General features: G+C 40.1%; 1 protein-coding gene across 2 annotated transcripts in view; it reads right to left on the bottom strand.

The window, feature by feature from the left end:
• Window positions 1-9,065, bottom strand: part of LOC134619988 (striated muscle preferentially expressed protein kinase-like) — a 37,974-nt gene extending 28,909 nt beyond the window's left edge. Inside the window, exons 1-5 of one of the 2 annotated variants that reach the window (XM_063465834.1) lie at window positions 9,044-9,065; window positions 8,116-8,283; window positions 7,170-7,268; window positions 2,181-2,331; window positions 195-1,040 (exon numbers count right to left, since the gene is read on the bottom strand). In XM_063465834.1, coding sequence (XP_063321904.1) covers window positions 195-1,040; window positions 2,181-2,331; window positions 7,170-7,268; window positions 8,116-8,248 — 1,229 coding nt within the window. In that variant the 5' untranslated portion in view covers window positions 8,249-8,283; window positions 9,044-9,065. Of the gene's footprint in view, window positions 1-194; window positions 1,958-2,180; window positions 2,332-7,169; window positions 7,269-8,115; window positions 8,284-9,043 lie in introns of those variants that run through there. The other variant, XM_063465833.1, reaches the window with a different exon arrangement.
• Window positions 9,066-16,969: the final 7,904 nt, after the last annotated feature.

Here is a 16,969-nt window from a genome sequence, read left to right on the forward strand (position 1 = left end):
AGAAAGCTGTTATGTAATATAACAAGTGAGGGAAAAAAATATTACATGTCTAAAACTCTTAATTTCCATTAAGTGCTTTGTTGTTGTTGTTTAAAAGAAATTTCAAATCCCTCAAAGAAAAATACACAAATGTGATCATATTTGAATCTTTTTTTAAGAGAAAATTTCATAAGTAAAGATAATCTTCTTCAAACCTGATTAGGCTCGTCTTTGTAGCTATTGGCAATGGTTGTCCTGGTAACTGGTGAACTGGTGGCGTTGCCGTGGTAACAGAGATTTTCCTTCCTTCTACTGGTTTCCCATGCAAATCTGACTGTGTCATCTTTTCCTTTTCGGGGCTGCTGCTCTGATTCCCCGGGTCTTTGCCTTGGGCCTGCGGAGAATTCTTCCATATGCTGCCCCCCTCCCTCTCCCCAACTTTTCCTTCCTCCAGGGCTCGCTCCCTCGCCTCTAACTTTTTAACCACTTGGGCAGGAATGGGTTCTAGTTTCCCTGTGTGCAGCCTGTCTTTCTGTGACAGCTGCTCAGTGGAATATGCCTTCTTCAAGCTTGGTTTCCCCACAAGCTTCTTGATCCGCTGGAGCTCTTCTGTGAACTTGCTCTGGTAATTCTGGATCCTCTGGGAGTAGTTTGTCTTCTCCTCTAATGAAGAGGCCCTCTGCTTGAATACCGCTCTCTTCTGGGCTGCGCCCTGCAGTATTCGACTCTCCTCTTTGCTCGGGCCTCCTGTCTTCTTTCCACTCTCATCTGAGTCAAAGGAAGCTGCCCCTCGTGGCAGATCCACACTCGCCCTTCGCTCCTCAAAGGCAAGGACCTTGTCAAAGATCTTGGGTCCTGCACGAGCCAGTTTGGGCGTCATAACTGCACTGTTGGTGCCAGATGACTGGCCCGTATTAGAAGTTTGAGGATCTGAAGGTTTGACTTTGCCCGAGTCTTGTTTTTGTGTGCTGATGCTGTTTTTGTGCGTGGTGAGAGGTGGCTGGGGGGAAGACAGGGGGACATAGGAGGACAGGCCCTGTGATTCATCAGCAGTTTGAAGCCTAGAGGGGTAAGGATTGAGGGGAAATAATGGAGGGGTGAAGTTAGAGCTCTGGTGCAGTGGCGAAGGCTTTGGAGGAGTAATAAGATGCAGATAAATGTCCGTTTGTGTCATTTTGTCTCATCATGTTTGAGTTCTTTGTGTTTCGCATGTGCTTTCTGTGTTGTATCAGGTAATGAGCAACACATCAGACAGTGTGAAATCAAATGGCAGAGAAACAAATGTAATGAAATTTTGAGATTGAGATTCTTAAGACCTTAACCCTAAAACTGCAATAACCGCCAGTCGTTGGCATGTTGCACCAACAATATTACAAAATAAGAACATAAACTCCTACGAAAATCAAAAAAAGCACCCCTGCTTAAACTTCTAACACAATAACACCATGCCTAAAAATAACCTGTGAATCACATGATAATTACTCGGTGAGAACACTCATGCTAATATCAGCTCGGATCAAAGCAACCCATGCATGCCACTGCAAACCTATAAACATATGGTGTTAATCCAAAAGTGAGGGGCGGCTGTAAAAACATGCAGTGGGTAAAAATCACAGTTTTCAGAAGTGCTGAATAATATATTATATTAGAAGATTGTACAAGTGCATCCTGTCTAATGGCTATATGAAATATTAATATTAACATTGTTATTTTGTTGGCTTGTAATCGTTGTTAGATTCAAATCAATCCACACTGATGGCACGCAGAGTCGAAGGAAAGTGTGACATCAAAATAAAAAAAGTACACTATATGGAAAAATGGAAATATATAAAGAAGAGTAAAAAATGAATAACAAATTGTATAGCAAATGGAATAAAGTTTTTGCGAGTTGGGTCTATGGAGGATATAATGTCTTGCCATATGAGTCAGTTTTCATTGCAATTTGGGGTTTCTGGACAGTCTTTTTGCTTTTTGGGGGAAATCCTGGGAATTAAAAAGCCATGTGCTATAACGGCATAGAAAATGTTCTCCCTCTGTACAGGCTGAACATGCTCCCATAGTAGTCGCTGCCTACGGAAACACTTTCCTCTGACCCCTGAATGGGCCGGGCAAGGTTAGCGTGAGACGCTCGGATGAGTGGTTCCACACCCAGGTGACGGACAGGGGGGGCCCCCTCGGAAGGACCCCCACCGATGCCTTGCCTTGCTGGGTTTGTGGGATCCAAATGGGGCCCTGGAGGTCGGGAACCCAGAGTGCGGAGCTCTCGCTCCACTACAGGGTCATAGGTGCCAGGGAGGGTGGCCCTGCGATCTGAAGCATCGGGATTGTAGTCCATCACCCTTCCTCCCTCACCTGTGCAGAGAAAGAGAGAAAGGGAGAGAGACTGTTTGAATTTAAAAATTAAAATTGTATAATTTTATATCTGACTTTTAGCATTTAAACAATATATTGGTTGCTGTGGGCGATCAATAGAGAGACTAAACTGTGTCTGTGTTGAAAATGATCTTGAGCTGTGGAGCCTGCTAATTCATTGGTGAGAGTGTGGTTACTTGTTTTTAACAATAACAATATAGCTTTATTGCATAACAGAATATTATATACAGGCATGGCTAAATAAGCAGCCATTTGTTTGCAGTAAGTAAGTAGTTAGTAGGCTAAAGGCATTTCCCATATATGGGATGAAGAAAGTATTTGATATTTCTTCCTCTTCAGAGCAAAAAGAGGCCAAACACATGAGATATCATTGGAAAGGCCACGATGTCCTCTGTTGAGCACATGAGGACTTGATATAGATATGATATGATGATGATAGAGAGCAAAAACAAATGTTCATTACAGTGGACATAAATAAATAGGCTGGGTCTCAGGAGGATATCACATTGTATTATATTATATTGTACCGTGTCTATTGTATGACACGTATCTTTTTATATTGTGTCTATTGTATCATATCATAACATAAAATGTCATATTGTACTAAATTGTATTGTCTGGATCCCTTTATTTCATATTGTATTGTATCATTTCACATTGTTTCTACCACTTTGTATTGTATTATCATTTCATATCATACCATCCATCATTGGATCATCATATCATGTCATTTCATATCATATTGCATGATTGTTTTTATTGTATGGTATATACACAGGTATATACTTATTTTTAGGTTTTGGTGTTATAGAAGTTATAGAAGTTCCTGCAAGTCAAACTTCATCAGATTGAAGAGAAAGTTGATGGATGGGCTGTGTGAATTAAACCATTTTAATGGAAGCATGGTAATTTCCTAATACCGTGCTCCTCTTAAAAATATTTTAGCATAAATCTAATAAGAAATGATGTATCACCAAGACTCTGATTTTGCTTTACTCTCTAATAAAGCATTCCTATATCTAAAATATTTTTAATGTCTTAACTGGAAGTTAATGCAGTAAGAAGCAAGCAAAAAACCCGTGGTGGGGGGAAAATGACGTCTAATGAAGACAGCGTTGTTAAGCATGATGGATAAACAGCCTATTGATTGCTTGAAAACAGGAAATGAAACGGAAAGTGAAGGGGCCACGTTTGAAACGTGTACCACTTAAAGTGATCCTTCGCCCAGCGATGAGCAACGGAGTCAAGAATGCTTTAGCAGCATAAAAAAAGAACGGTCAGCATCTTCTGTTAACGAAGGAAACCTTGAAGCAGCGATACGGTCGGGGATAAAAAAAGACATCTTAGCGCTTGACTGATTGAATGATACTGACTCAGCGTCACCATCAGAAGCTGTGCAATATCAGTTTCTCATAAAACAAAAAAACAGATGGAACAAAATGAGAAATCTTCTCAGAGCAGCCACACTTTTAGGCCTTGATATATCCAGCTTCAAAATTCTGTTTTCACTTCTCTCCGAGGCCGGGCAGCAGCTTTCATTTTTATTTGAACACGCTGTGCTTTGAAACGTATCTCATCCGTGTCTGGCTTTAGGGCCGGAAATATTTTCTGGAATACATTGCCTGAGGAGAAAATGTATCTTGTTTGTGTATTACAAGGTATTGTAGTCATTATTTAGTATTCAGCAGAGGCAACCACTCTGTTCCATGAAGAAAACAAATGATGTATCACCTCATCCCTCCCTCATTTGATATTCTCTTTCTATTTTTCTGTGGCTTGTCTCTGGAGGGACGTGATGAGGGCGTAGTCAGCCCACCAACACAAAAGCTTAGAAAGTGCAAACACCGAGTATGAGCGAGGAAAGAATATACTGTAACATTTCTTTGTGGTAGAGGAGAAGGGTGTCAATATTTCAGGTCTATATTCAGACATCATGTTGCTTGGTTAGGAGTGGATGGCGAGGACGTAAAGGTTCTATGACTCCAATGCACCAGCACCACTTTAGCAAATTAGTAAAGACTCTTTCAGGAATTGTTCTCGTCAATGCAACACTAACAGGTTCAAGCGTAACCTTGCCGCTATACAAAATGCTTTTTACCCCCCTTTAAATTTTAGACATTTGCATTAAGATCCAGAGGATTTGCATTTCTTTTTCCTCCTGTATCAAATTTAATGCTCTTTAGGCTTAATCGGATTTGCTTTAGATCAAGTAAACTGCCTCACACAGTACCCATTAGTCAATAAGCAATTTTATTTTAGCAACAAAAAAAAATCTTCAGCAGGGATGAAATATATATATCAGTTCATTGCTTTAGTTCAATAAGAGTGATTTCTAAACTGTAAAATCTTGGATGGAAGAAGGATTTTCTTTACAGTAGCTTTAATTTGGGCTGTTATTGTAGAAAAGAGGAAATCAAATGCTGGGGGGTTGAGGAGTTTAACATTTGACCCAGAATGTAGGACTTGGGAGACAGGACTCAAAATTAAAGAGCAACTTTATTGCTGAAGCCTTTTCTAAAAAAACAAAAACAAGGAAGGGCTTGAGTCAAAGGGAAAACACAGAATAAGGGAGCACACAGCATTGAGAAAGGACATGGATAAGAGGAGACTCGGATAAAAAATACACAAGGAAATACCAACAAATCCGGAATAATGAGAGCGGGAAAGTAAAACTCAATACAAAGCACACAAAATAAGAAACTATCAAAATAAAACAGGAACTAGTGAACGCTGACACACCAAGACTCAAACATTCAAATCTGACACAAAGACAAAATGTAAACAAACATTAAGAAAAGGTTGACTTTACACAGGAGACAAGCATTGAAAGCATAAATAACAAAACTGAGAAGCTCTTAGACTAAACAACATACTTCTGAAATCTAAAAAGAATCCCAAACCCATGACCGTGACATAGAGAGCTTGGGAATGGAGACCTCTGTTAAAGTCAAACTTATTTTAAAGTCGAATTATTGAGATCCTGAGAGTTTGAATTAAAGATGATGAAAAGACACATCTGTGGGTGAAGAATGAAGCCAATATGGATTACTGTGCAAAAGTCTTGAGCCACAACTCGTTTCTTTATTTTGCTTCCTAGGAGCCGGACTTTCTTGCCTTTTTTTAGCGGTTTCGAGCAATAGTTCTCCAGGCTTTCTGAAGGTCTTTCAAAGTTTTAATCTGCTTTTTCACTCATTTTCAGTCCAGGCCTTGTACCTGACCATTTTCAGATTAATGCTTTTTGTTTGTTGGCACACTTGACCCATGAATTATTAAAGCACAAAAAGGTACCTAGCTCAAGGGAAGAACCAGAGTGTACATTGGCAACAGGAGTGACAAATCAAAATTTGAAATTTTTGGTCCAAATCGTCGAATGCGTAGGTGTCTGCAGCCATGTGTAAAGCACGGTGGAGGCTCTGTCATTATTTGGGGTTTTGTTAAGCCAGTGGTGTTGGAGGTTTTGTCAAAATTGATGGAATTATGAGCACAGGAAAGTACCACCAGTGTGGGTTGCCTCAAATCTTTTGCACAGTGCAATGCTACTCAAAAAGCCACTTGAGGCTGGCTCCCCCTGCAGGTCAGTCGCCCATGTTAAAATGCCCAGCTCAGTCTCTATGACTAATTTCCCCTTCTATGACGGCCACACATCTTTAGATAACTCCACCATTTAAATTTAATCAAAGTTTAAAGTTATGCTTTGACTTGCTGTAAAGTTAAGTCCACTAACAGCTCCTCTAAGAAGTCTGTGCAGTAGTCTTAGTGTGTTGGTGTACTATCTGAAATCTAAATACCACGTATCTGTGTCTGTGTGATGCACTTGTGCAGCTTTTGGTTCTTGTCCAAATGTGTTCATTTCTCCTCCAAAAGACCAAAACGGTAATGGCCATAATGCTAGAAGGGAGAGCTCACAAACCACAAACCTGTGGGTGGCATTATAACAGATATGATACATTCATTTGAAAAATATAAACAATAGTAGGTCTTAGACTATCAATAATTTATGATTTCCCAAATCTGTGTTATCCAAGAGATGGCTTCCTGTGTCTTTTTCTGTCCAACCAGTAGTCCAAACTGCAAAAATCCTCAATTTAGAGAGAAAAGCAAAGCAAATCCTCCCACTGGAGAAGCTGGAAGATGATCAGCCAGCCAGTAAATTCACTGATTATTTGAGCTGTTGAAGCTCTACACCAGCACGGTAAACTGTAAAAGAAAGAAATCTCATGCAGCACCTCATTTTTAGGTGAGTATACCATAACATTCACCGACCCACTGGACCGTTCCACCTGATCTCTGTTCATTAACGCACCTCTATTTAAACTTAACGATGTACATTTACATTTTAATTGGCACAGCATGTGTACTCGATGCATTCGTTTCAGCCTCATTTATCCAGCAGAAATATTATAATTTTTGTTGGACAGCACGTTCCCCTGTGGAGCCACACAGAGAGCTCCAGACCTGAGACAGGTTCCCTGCTTGAAACTAGGGCAGTGTGTCACACCGTTGCATCACACCATGAGGGATTAATGCCTTCTGCCATATCGGATTTCATCCAGCGCACGTCTTGGGCCGGCATGATAACAGCCTCCATTAAATCTATCTATCATAATTTTATACAAGTGTGTTTTTGGCAGAGATGTTGGTGGTGGAGCTGTAAATCGGGCTAAATATCATTTTGGACAAAGAGCTGCAGAATATTTTCTTTAAGTAGTGCAAGCTTGCAGCTAGAAAATATGACTTCAAAAAAGAAAAACGAAGCCTCGAAACCACAAACTTACATAAGCTTTAAAAAAAGAAAAAAAGGAGTTCAAATAAAATACCTGAAGGTCCTTTCCGGCCAGCCTTGTCATGGTGCCTCCCGGGCCCTTCTTTGGTTTCCATCTGAGGTTCTGTGGTCTCATCCTCTGTGGTCTCAGAGTCTGAAACAAAGAGGAGGAAAACACTATGAGATGAGACGGGAGGAGAAGGTGGAAATCCAGCAAAGAGGAGCTGAGGTGGAGGACGGGAAGAGGAGGCTGGAAACAACAAGAGAGCGCAGGTAGAAAATGACTTTTCACATTTGCTTAGCAGCAGACGTTTTGATGGGTCACTGAAAAGAGCTGCGGAGAGCCCCCCCTCCCCTTCCTCGCCCCCCCAGAGTGAAATAAATGGGTTGAAACTGGAGCGTGACATGAAGCCAGCTGTGGCTTATAAAAATGCATGCAGGGGAGGGGTATGTAAAGATGCTCTTCACTCAGCTTTGAGTCAGCTTGAAGCTCAAGAGGAATCTAAATATAAGGAAGAAGAGCAAAATCTTAAATTTTACTCAACGCTGTTATTTGACTTGAACTCATGCATTTTGACTGTTTTCACAAAAGAGGACAACTACAATCAGTAAATAAATATGGTTTGCAAAAAATAATAAAGTGAAAGCTGAACTCTGAGTGCATAATTTACAAAATTAAACATCTGACTTGGTTCTCAGTTTTATGGGGAACATTCAAAAACGGAAAGGACACAAAACAACAGGGTGCGACGATGATAAACACGATGCAAACAGAGGATCGCAGAGTGCAGATCGCTGATTGACAAAGCTCGGCCTAGATGTTGAGGACAAAAGATGCAGTACAGAGGCAAACAGACACACACACACAGACACTCAGGGTCAAAGTAAGGAGCCTGACACCACATCTCCGTTGCTGAGATCACATTACATCAGATGAGGTCAGCGACAGAAACAAATCAAATAAATAAAAACAAAGGAGAGAGGATGACAGGCGGGTTTACCATAGCTTTGCTTTCGGCAGGAGCGGAAAACTTCGCTTCCATAGTGGCAGCAAGAGAGGGCAGACGGGAGAGCACCGTTACTATGGAAACCAGCATCTCTCTCACCCACACGACCAATCCTCTTCGTACCCATTAGAGTCTAAAATCACCAGCCAAACTGCTGGGTGGCTGACAGATATGTTTACTGGTTAGAGAGCCTGCGAAGGAGGAGGACGACAACCACAAAATAGGTTGCACCTCATTGCGCCTCACATCAAGTCACATCCTTATTAGATAATTCCAGAAGCTCTGCCTAACAATAAGAAAGCCAGTGTAACATGAAGAAGCACAATTAACCTATTGCACTGCTAGTGTGTGTATGTGTGTTTTTTTTTTTTACAGGTGGGGGTATGTAGATCCACCCAGCTGTATCAAATGAAGTTAAATAGCTCGCACGCCAGGCGAGTTAAATCAACTCAGTGATGTAATTACAAGGAAATATATTTTTGAAGTGTATAGCCTGAATAGTAATGTGACTAGATCAGCTTACATTACACAAATATTGCCAAATATTATACCTCAAGCTGTCAAATTTACACATATTTCAAGGATTTTTATGCTGCAGCGATGCTTTGTGGGGGTGGATGTACAAGAATGAGCCCCACTTTCTTGTTGGAGTCGAGCAGTAGAACATACACAGAAGCAATACAGGTGTTTTTAAAACCATACGTAAAAAACAGCTTTTATGTATAAAAGAGTTGTTCCAACTGAAGCGCATGCCATTGAAAGCTAAAATGGTGACAAAAGAAATAGGATCAGGCAAAAAAAGAGAGAAATGGCTCAAATTTACATTTTTTAAAACCAAAATAATAAATAAATGAATTAAATATAATAACGGAAGAGACTACGGTAGAATAGAACTGGTGTAAAGCTCATACTGACAACACACCATGGGTAAATCTGCCAAATGTCCGTGTGGAATGCCCAGTTCTCTGAAATAAGATACAAGAGTAAAATGCATTATTCAACAGTGAAGGCAGCCAAACACTATTTAACACAGAAAAACAAACTGCATAGATTCCCATTTACGGAAAAAATACTTTGGTCCTTAATGAAACCGCTCATCCTTAATAAAACCATGCACTTCAGGCATCGGATCACAGTTTTCACCTGTGTCTATCGTGCATCTCCGGTACTGTCAAGCCAATTTGCATTCATACTTCACTGCTATTGCGCTTCGCTAAAAGGTCAAAAAGCCCTACGGAAACTTAATTTGTTTAGCATATTGATCTTCCTCTCAGGTCCTTGTTGGGGAATCATCTGGACACAAAAATACTTTGAAAGCTTTGTGGTCAAATTAAGTGAGTTTAGTCATGGTGGATGTTTACAGTTGTATTTAGCGCTTTCCAATTGTAATTTCATCACAGACATTCAAAAATGGGGCATGTACTATAAATAGGCGTTTTCCACAGCAGACCTTTTGCCTCGTCGTCTGAGGAAAAGCACAAGTGTAACTAATACCGGTAATTACATCTGCCTTTTATTTACACGCATCCTTCTGAGCCTCCCCTTGGCTTCCGGGTGTTTTTCATGCTTCTCGACTGACATGGACTAATTGAAAATTAATGGACTTCAGGTTCCAGGAACTAAGGTTATTCATTACTCTTTTCCTACAGTGGCGAGCCAAAATATCTGCTGTGGAAAATATTCTAGCTGACGATATCACAATATACCAGCACTCACGATAACCTTGATGTTTGAAAAATGAAGTAGTGATATCACTGAATTATACACGTATGGCACTTTAATTGCTATAAAAGGAAGCAAAAAAGAAAATTACATCATGCTAGCTAGCTACTACTGCAATAGCTAGGGTAGTAGCTAACTAGCTAGCTAGTTGCTACACTTTGTGGCTACCATTATGGTGGAGAAAAACACTTGAAGCCTCTCGCACCCAAGAAGAGTAAACGTAGTGCCTGTATGTTTTGGACATGATAATTGTGGGGTGAAAATCTGATATTGTGGCATTCCTTAACATGATCTCTTTGCCCTTGCTTCATTATGACATTGCCTGTAAATATGGAAAAAAAACACTTTATAAAAGATACAGTGGGATAACTGCACTGTAAGAAACTGTCATTATAAATTATAGGTACATTTCTTGAGCAGTGAAGTTGTTTCTTCACTACTGAAATAATTTCTGTGCAAAGTCTAGATTAATTAAGTGATGTGTGGGATGTGTATTGTTTCAAAGGACATGAACGTCACCTGCAGTAGGGGTGGGCAATTAATCTTTCCGGGGGCAAACATAAGAAACTGGGACTGTTGTGGAGGGCCGCACCAAAAGCTTATAAGGAGATAAAATTGTTATTGAGCAGAATTGAGTTCAGTTTATTGGCACGGCCCTCCACAAAAGTCCCAGTTTCTTATGGCCCACTGGGAAAAACAATGGCCCACTCCCAATCTACTAGAATATGACTCAAAACCTGTAAGTGAGAATCCTGCCTAGATACAGTGATTTCACAGGGCCTTCTATGTAGCTGAAATAATAGTCAACCCTCTCCAGTCTTGCACTCATGTTTGAGGAGAAGCTGTTGCTAAACAACTTGTAAACAACATGGCAATTCCTGACTAAGAGAATATTGTGATCTACAGTAGGCAGACATAGAGATCTCTTAAGTCAAGCAAATGGTGAATAACAAATAGTATTTTTAGGTCCTTAATAAACAAAACATTTCTTAAAGACTACGTTCAGCTATAGATTTAGGACATTTTTAATGAATGGGGCCATAAGTCAGTCAGTTTTGCTAGCCTCTTGTTCTCTTGAAGTTCAGTTGTCCAGATATGCTGATAAAGATGGTGAGAGGTGATTGAAAGCCATTAATAAAGGGAATGAAGCTCAAAGTTGAAATTCTGTATAGAGGTACAGAATAAAGTAAAAAAAAGGGATAATCTGCATATGGTTGAAAAGAAATATTTTCTACGCAAACTAGGCCTGGTAGATTATTGTGCTCATTTTATTTGTTTTATTCTTCCTCTCTTCATTACATCATCACTTCAGTGGCTAGGTAAGCTTTACATCTGACTTGCTACATGCTTTACAACTTCTTAAAGGCCGCAACAGGTCACTATCACAAGGAAACGTGAAAATTTTAAATTGATAAATAAACTGATAATCATCATCCAGGTACAACTGTAAAATCAAGAGATCTTCTTAAAATGAGAATATGTGACAAATTTTGAGTGTCGGTGCTGTTAAAGCAGCTGGTGAACCTGCTTCCTGGACAGTCTGTCAATCATCACAGAGGAGCACTCCTCAGAATGACTCACGGCTCTGCAGCGGCTTGAAAGCAGAAATAGGAAAAGTGCAAAGTGAAGTGACTCATTTCACACTTATCCCCCACCCCTGCCCGCCACATTCCCCGCTCACTTCCTATTGGTTGATGTTTTTGTGTCAGGCAAATTGATTAACAGTTGCCTGGTGGTAACCGCTGTTTGACAGATTGCCCTAGAAGCTTCCATCGTTGTCATGATCTCCATTGTTATGCCCCCAAGGCGTTCATATCAGCAAAACCCAGCCACAAACGGCGTCCTTTGGAAAATTTGGATTTGGCAAAGACTTCAAAAACATATTCTGTGGGTATAATCTAAATCCTTCCAGCATTATTCCAACAAATCTGCTGGTGGCAAGCGAAAGAACACGTCTCAAGAGTTTTTGATGTGGATGTAGGATTCAAAAGAGGCAAAGGGACTGTCAGAAATCAGCTTTGTATTGTGCGTCGCTCACTTCGTAGCCATTGTGAGTAGCTGCCCTGATTCTCATGTCTCCATGGAGTGTAGCCTACTGACACACTTTTCATCTGCCCCGAATTTGTGAAACCTGTCATACGAATTTCTTATTGTATAACAAATCTGTCTCGATCGCCCGAGCAACATTAATATTTCATGACAAACAATGTGCACACTGTAACAGAGGGAGTGCATTTGGACTTGAGGGTGTGAAAATGGATGTTGCCTTTTTAGATTGACTTTCTCTGTTCGATTGTCGGGATTCATCCCTAATTTTTCAACAGATATCAAACACAAATGCAGAAAACAGCAAGCATTACATTTAATAATTTAGTTCCTGTAGCATTTTCCCTACAGTATTGAAGTTGATCTCATTGTATTAACTTAAAAACGTCTTAATCCTAATTCCTGATGTGTATTTTAAAGTCGTTTGCCTTTGGCAAATCAACAAATGTGCATCCTTATCAGGTAAAGGGTGTGGCATGTCATCCTAATATGTTTAAAAACCTACAAATCTAAAAGAAAAGCATCATGACTAGTGCTTCATAAAAGCACCACTGTGGACATTCTTCCATAAAGAAGCAAACTCACCTGAAATCTCTTCTTGGACCAGATTTTCTTCATCTTCAAGTGTTCAAGATTACCTGTGGCATGAGCTCACGAAAACATCCCGGCCACCCGAAAAAGCCCAGGGTGTGGCATCAACAACAACATAAAAATCAGGATTCAGAGCGGGATTCAGCTGCCTTTTTGTGCGTGGGCGTGTTTACTCTCCAGTCTGGCAACAAGACGGGGAGAAAGGCAGCGAGAGAGAAAGCTGGAGGATGCAAATAAGCCAGAGCCAGGTGTCTTTGTGTCTGAGTGTGTATCCGCTGATGTGAACAGCGTCCCTGTCTGACGTAGAGGCTGCCTTTAGAGGGGGCAATTCTCAGCTGGTTTGTCTAAACTCCCCCCACTCTCTGCCCCTCAATCGAGAGAGAGAGAAAGCACACTCAGAACAAGAGGAGGTGGGGGTTGTAAATATGAGCATAAGGGGTGCGTTGGGCTTGATTGCAGTGATGAGAGTGGAGAATAACAGGAGGAGGAGGTGGAAAAATGAGAAGCTTTGGTAAAGCGTGTTGACTTTTCTCTGAGTCGGAGGACTTGGAGATGAGAAAGAGCAAGGCTGATGCAAATGAGTCAGTTAGAGATGAACGAGAGGGGAAAAAGATAAAGAGAAAACCGGGCGTGGGGGTGGAAGAATGAGGGACAGATGGGGGAAAAGATTCATGAGGGAAACCAAATCTTAACCACCATCCTTACAGCCTCTCCCAGTTTATTCTCCTTTTTGTTATCCTCTGCAAGGAAGGTCGCAGCCTCTCAGAAAAACCCACAAGCCATCAAATATTTATCTCTATTTCATGTCGGTTACCTTTAACCAGTGATAGGGTCTAGACCTCAAGCAACTGAGGGTAATATGGAGTAGAAGAGCAAATGCACTACCCTAAATGCATTAGAGGTCAGTACACAACAAACAGCGGCCATAGTTTGAGGGAAACATAAAAGTGTCCCCATTATTGAATAAATAATTTAGTCAAATAAACAACCGAAATTGAAAAATTAAAAAAAAAAACACTGCAGAGCGTTGATTGCAAGTTCCCATAGTGATGTGGTTGTTGTCCAAAATCCAGAGATATATACTCTAATTAAAATGTGCAACAAAATAAATTGTTAATTGCTGATACATATATTTATTCTTATTCCTGTTCTTATTCTTATATTTGTTCCTATTTTTTAATTTTGTTCCCATTCTTGTTCTTATTCCTATTCTAGTTCTCTTATTATTGTTATTGTTCCCATTCTTATTCTTATGCTAGTTCGCATTCTGATTCTTGTTCTTATTTGTATTCCTATTATTATTATTCGTGTTCAGATTTTTTATTCCTGTTATTATTTTGTTCCCATTCTCATTCTTATTCTCATTCCTATTCTTATTCGTATGCTAATTCCCATTCTTATTCTTTTTCTTATTTTTATTGCTATTTTTGTTCTTGTCCCCATTCTTGTTCTTATTCTTATTCCTATTCTTTTTTTTTCAGTATTGTGGGCTTATTGTACCATGACTTTACATGTTCCATGTGCTTTTTAAAAACTGAATTTAAAAATCAAACAAAAAATTACTGCATAGCAAGTGCCACTCCCTCTTTGACTCTTTACTGCGATTATTACCTCCATGGAAACAAAATTTCATTCCTTTATAAACAGCCTACAGATGGAAACCAAACAACTACCAGTCATCCACAAATCTTGTCCATGGCTCACCCACAGAGTTTTTAGGGTTTAATAGGAGATTTTTACACTCACTTGTAAGTCCATTGAAAGTAGTAGCAAGGTTTTCTTTAATGTTAGGAACATTAAAGTGAAGACCGATTTTTACATTGAGACTAAATCTTTCTTTACTTTTTAACTCCAAGAAAAAAAACTTGTGGAAGCTGCTTGTCTACCTTAATTACGGGGGTCTACTTTACATGCGCGTCATCTCCTCAGTTTAGCCACATACTTATTTAGTTTGCCACACATCTCAGCATTTTGCTACAAGTGCAGAGTCTCTGACTCACCATTACAGTTACCATCCATGCTCCCCCAAATGGTTGCTTTTTGATCTATTGAGGGTTTGGGGAAAAACAACATTTTCACTTTGCATATGACCGCACTCACATGTATTGTTCAATTGTTCAGCTAACATAAGGAATGTGGATGTTTTTCTTGGCAGGCCACTAGTCATGTTTATTGTGTGCATTTGCATATTTTTCTTAATATGTTTTGAGTTTGATCCTACGCTGGAGCTCCCTTGTGACAGAGATGCAAATATTTTGCATACTGTTTGCAGATATCGTCGTAGAGAGATTTAAAACATTGTTGGTTTCCTTTTAGGTTCACTGGTCTTTATCACCTCCTAAATAAAGTCTATCTGTTTCTGTTGCTTCATTCCTAAGTGCTCTGCATTTTCCACTAGAGTTAGGGTCACAAACTTTATCTGTCTGCCATCATGTCAGTCCATTATAGATTTTTCTGTTAAAAAGCCAACTTTGTGCACCTGGAAATTAAGTTGTTGAGAGTGGTGAGATGAGACATTAGAGTTGCAAGCTGTAAAACATATAAATATACAAAACACTGTGGAACTGTTGGTAATTTTCTCCAAGGACTTTACATTTCACATTAAGACAGCTGACATCTTTCAGATTTCAGTCACTGATTCTTCTATTTTCTTAACCCCTTCGCGGCAGCCGTGGCTCAGGAGGTAGGGGGCTGCTCTACTCACTGTAAAGTCAGTGGTTCAATCCCCAGCTACTCCAGTCTGTGTGTCAAAGTATCCTTGTGAGTGTGTGTGATTGGATGAATGAGGCAAGTAGTCACCCAAAAGTGTTATGTAAGTACTAGTCCATTCGCTTATCCAACTAGGGCCTCTACTACTGCTATGGCCAAATTACAATCACCAAACACACAGAAAGGCCCTGGCCTGTTTTGCTTTGAGGTGACAATGCTAACCACCACACAACTCTGTTGCTTAGTGACAAATTGTCTTTTAAAATTTGGAACAGTTAAATGTATTAAAGCTGAAAGATTTACTCTTTCTTCGACATTTCTCTTCTTATTACCGCTCTAAATGACTATTGATGAAATGCTATTTCTACTTAGAGGCTTCTGCAAATCAGACAAAGAGAATATTATGAAACACTCCCCTCCAGGATGTCTTTTTTTTTTTTTAAGAAAAGGTCACAAGACTATTGCACCAACCGTCCAACCGCCTCCTCCATTAAACCTCTTTCTCTTGATTTAATTAATTGTTCTTTCAGACATTTCTGTACTCCCTCCTCCATCACATGGATCTAAAAATAATAACAGGCAGACACAGATCTTTTTTTTTCCTCTAACCACCCATAGTCAGCATCCACATATCAGCACACCTTTTCTATCCCTGCTGACGTGCTTTGCCAAATAACATGTTTTTTAGCGTTGTTAAGTTAGGCATGTTACTGTTTGTGGCCGTGCAAACACACAATCAATATGTGAGATTGACTCCAGCTGGGCCGCTCTCTGAACGTGGGTTTTAATTCTAGTTATTAGCTTTTTCCCTCTTGATGCATTTATCCGATGACTGTCATCCAGCTGTGAAAGATATATTCTTCTCCTCAAAACATCCCAAACTAGGTTTTCACTAAAATGCAAGCCCAGATGCAACGGATTGCAGTTTCCCATTGTTATTTTAACAAACCTCCCTCTATTCACCCTCGCTCGCCTCGCTTCCTCCTCCATCCATCACCAGTGGCCAGAGGCATTCAGTCCAACAGAGAAAGCGAAGCAATCAATACCAATGCTTTATGCGTGATATGGGATACACCCCCAAGTAACAGTTCAAACGCCCCCCAGATCAATAAGCCCATCAAAACACAAGTTTCCATGACCATCATCCAATGAAAATCCAGATACGGTGGCAGAGCTGCTAGGAAGAAACTCATGAGGTGTTTTTTTTATACTCACTAAAAGCCACAACGAGGCAGCTGCAACCAATCTCTGGCTGGGATATCATACACTGTCAGCCATTAAGAAAGGATAATTAGATTTGATTGGTGCATGCTATCTATCTTACTTTGAATCTGGTTTCTTTGAAGCTTCAGGCAACATCACTGTTCGATGCACTGCTCAGACCTTCAGCATACATAGACAGAATCCTTATTAGTGACCTCTGATATGTTTCAGACACATCTGTGCAAACCAAATGGGCTCATATTTTCTCCTGAAAATCAGATTTAAACGTCCCAGCTGAATAAACTCAGTGCAAAATTTGTTTTCTTGCAATGTCAACACGCACGGAGGGATAGCAAACCGTGAATGAGCATTAAAAAGACTTCGGACAGGTGTAATTTGGAGCATGGTACAGTTTAATTAGCTTAAAGCAACAAGAGAGAAAGCAGACTTCACGGAAACCCATTGATTTTGTGACAGAGGCTGCATTCTGTGAAGAAGACTTGATGGATGCCTTCCAGGCATACAGCTTTATCAGCAGCAAGGCTGGCATAATCTCCCCGCAACTGAAAACAGATTC

This window comes from Pelmatolapia mariae, linkage group LG23 (genome assembly GCF_036321145.2).
Source record: "Pelmatolapia mariae isolate MD_Pm_ZW linkage group LG23, Pm_UMD_F_2, whole genome shotgun sequence".
NCBI classification, from domain to species: Eukaryota; Metazoa; Chordata; class Actinopteri; order Cichliformes; family Cichlidae; genus Pelmatolapia; species Pelmatolapia mariae.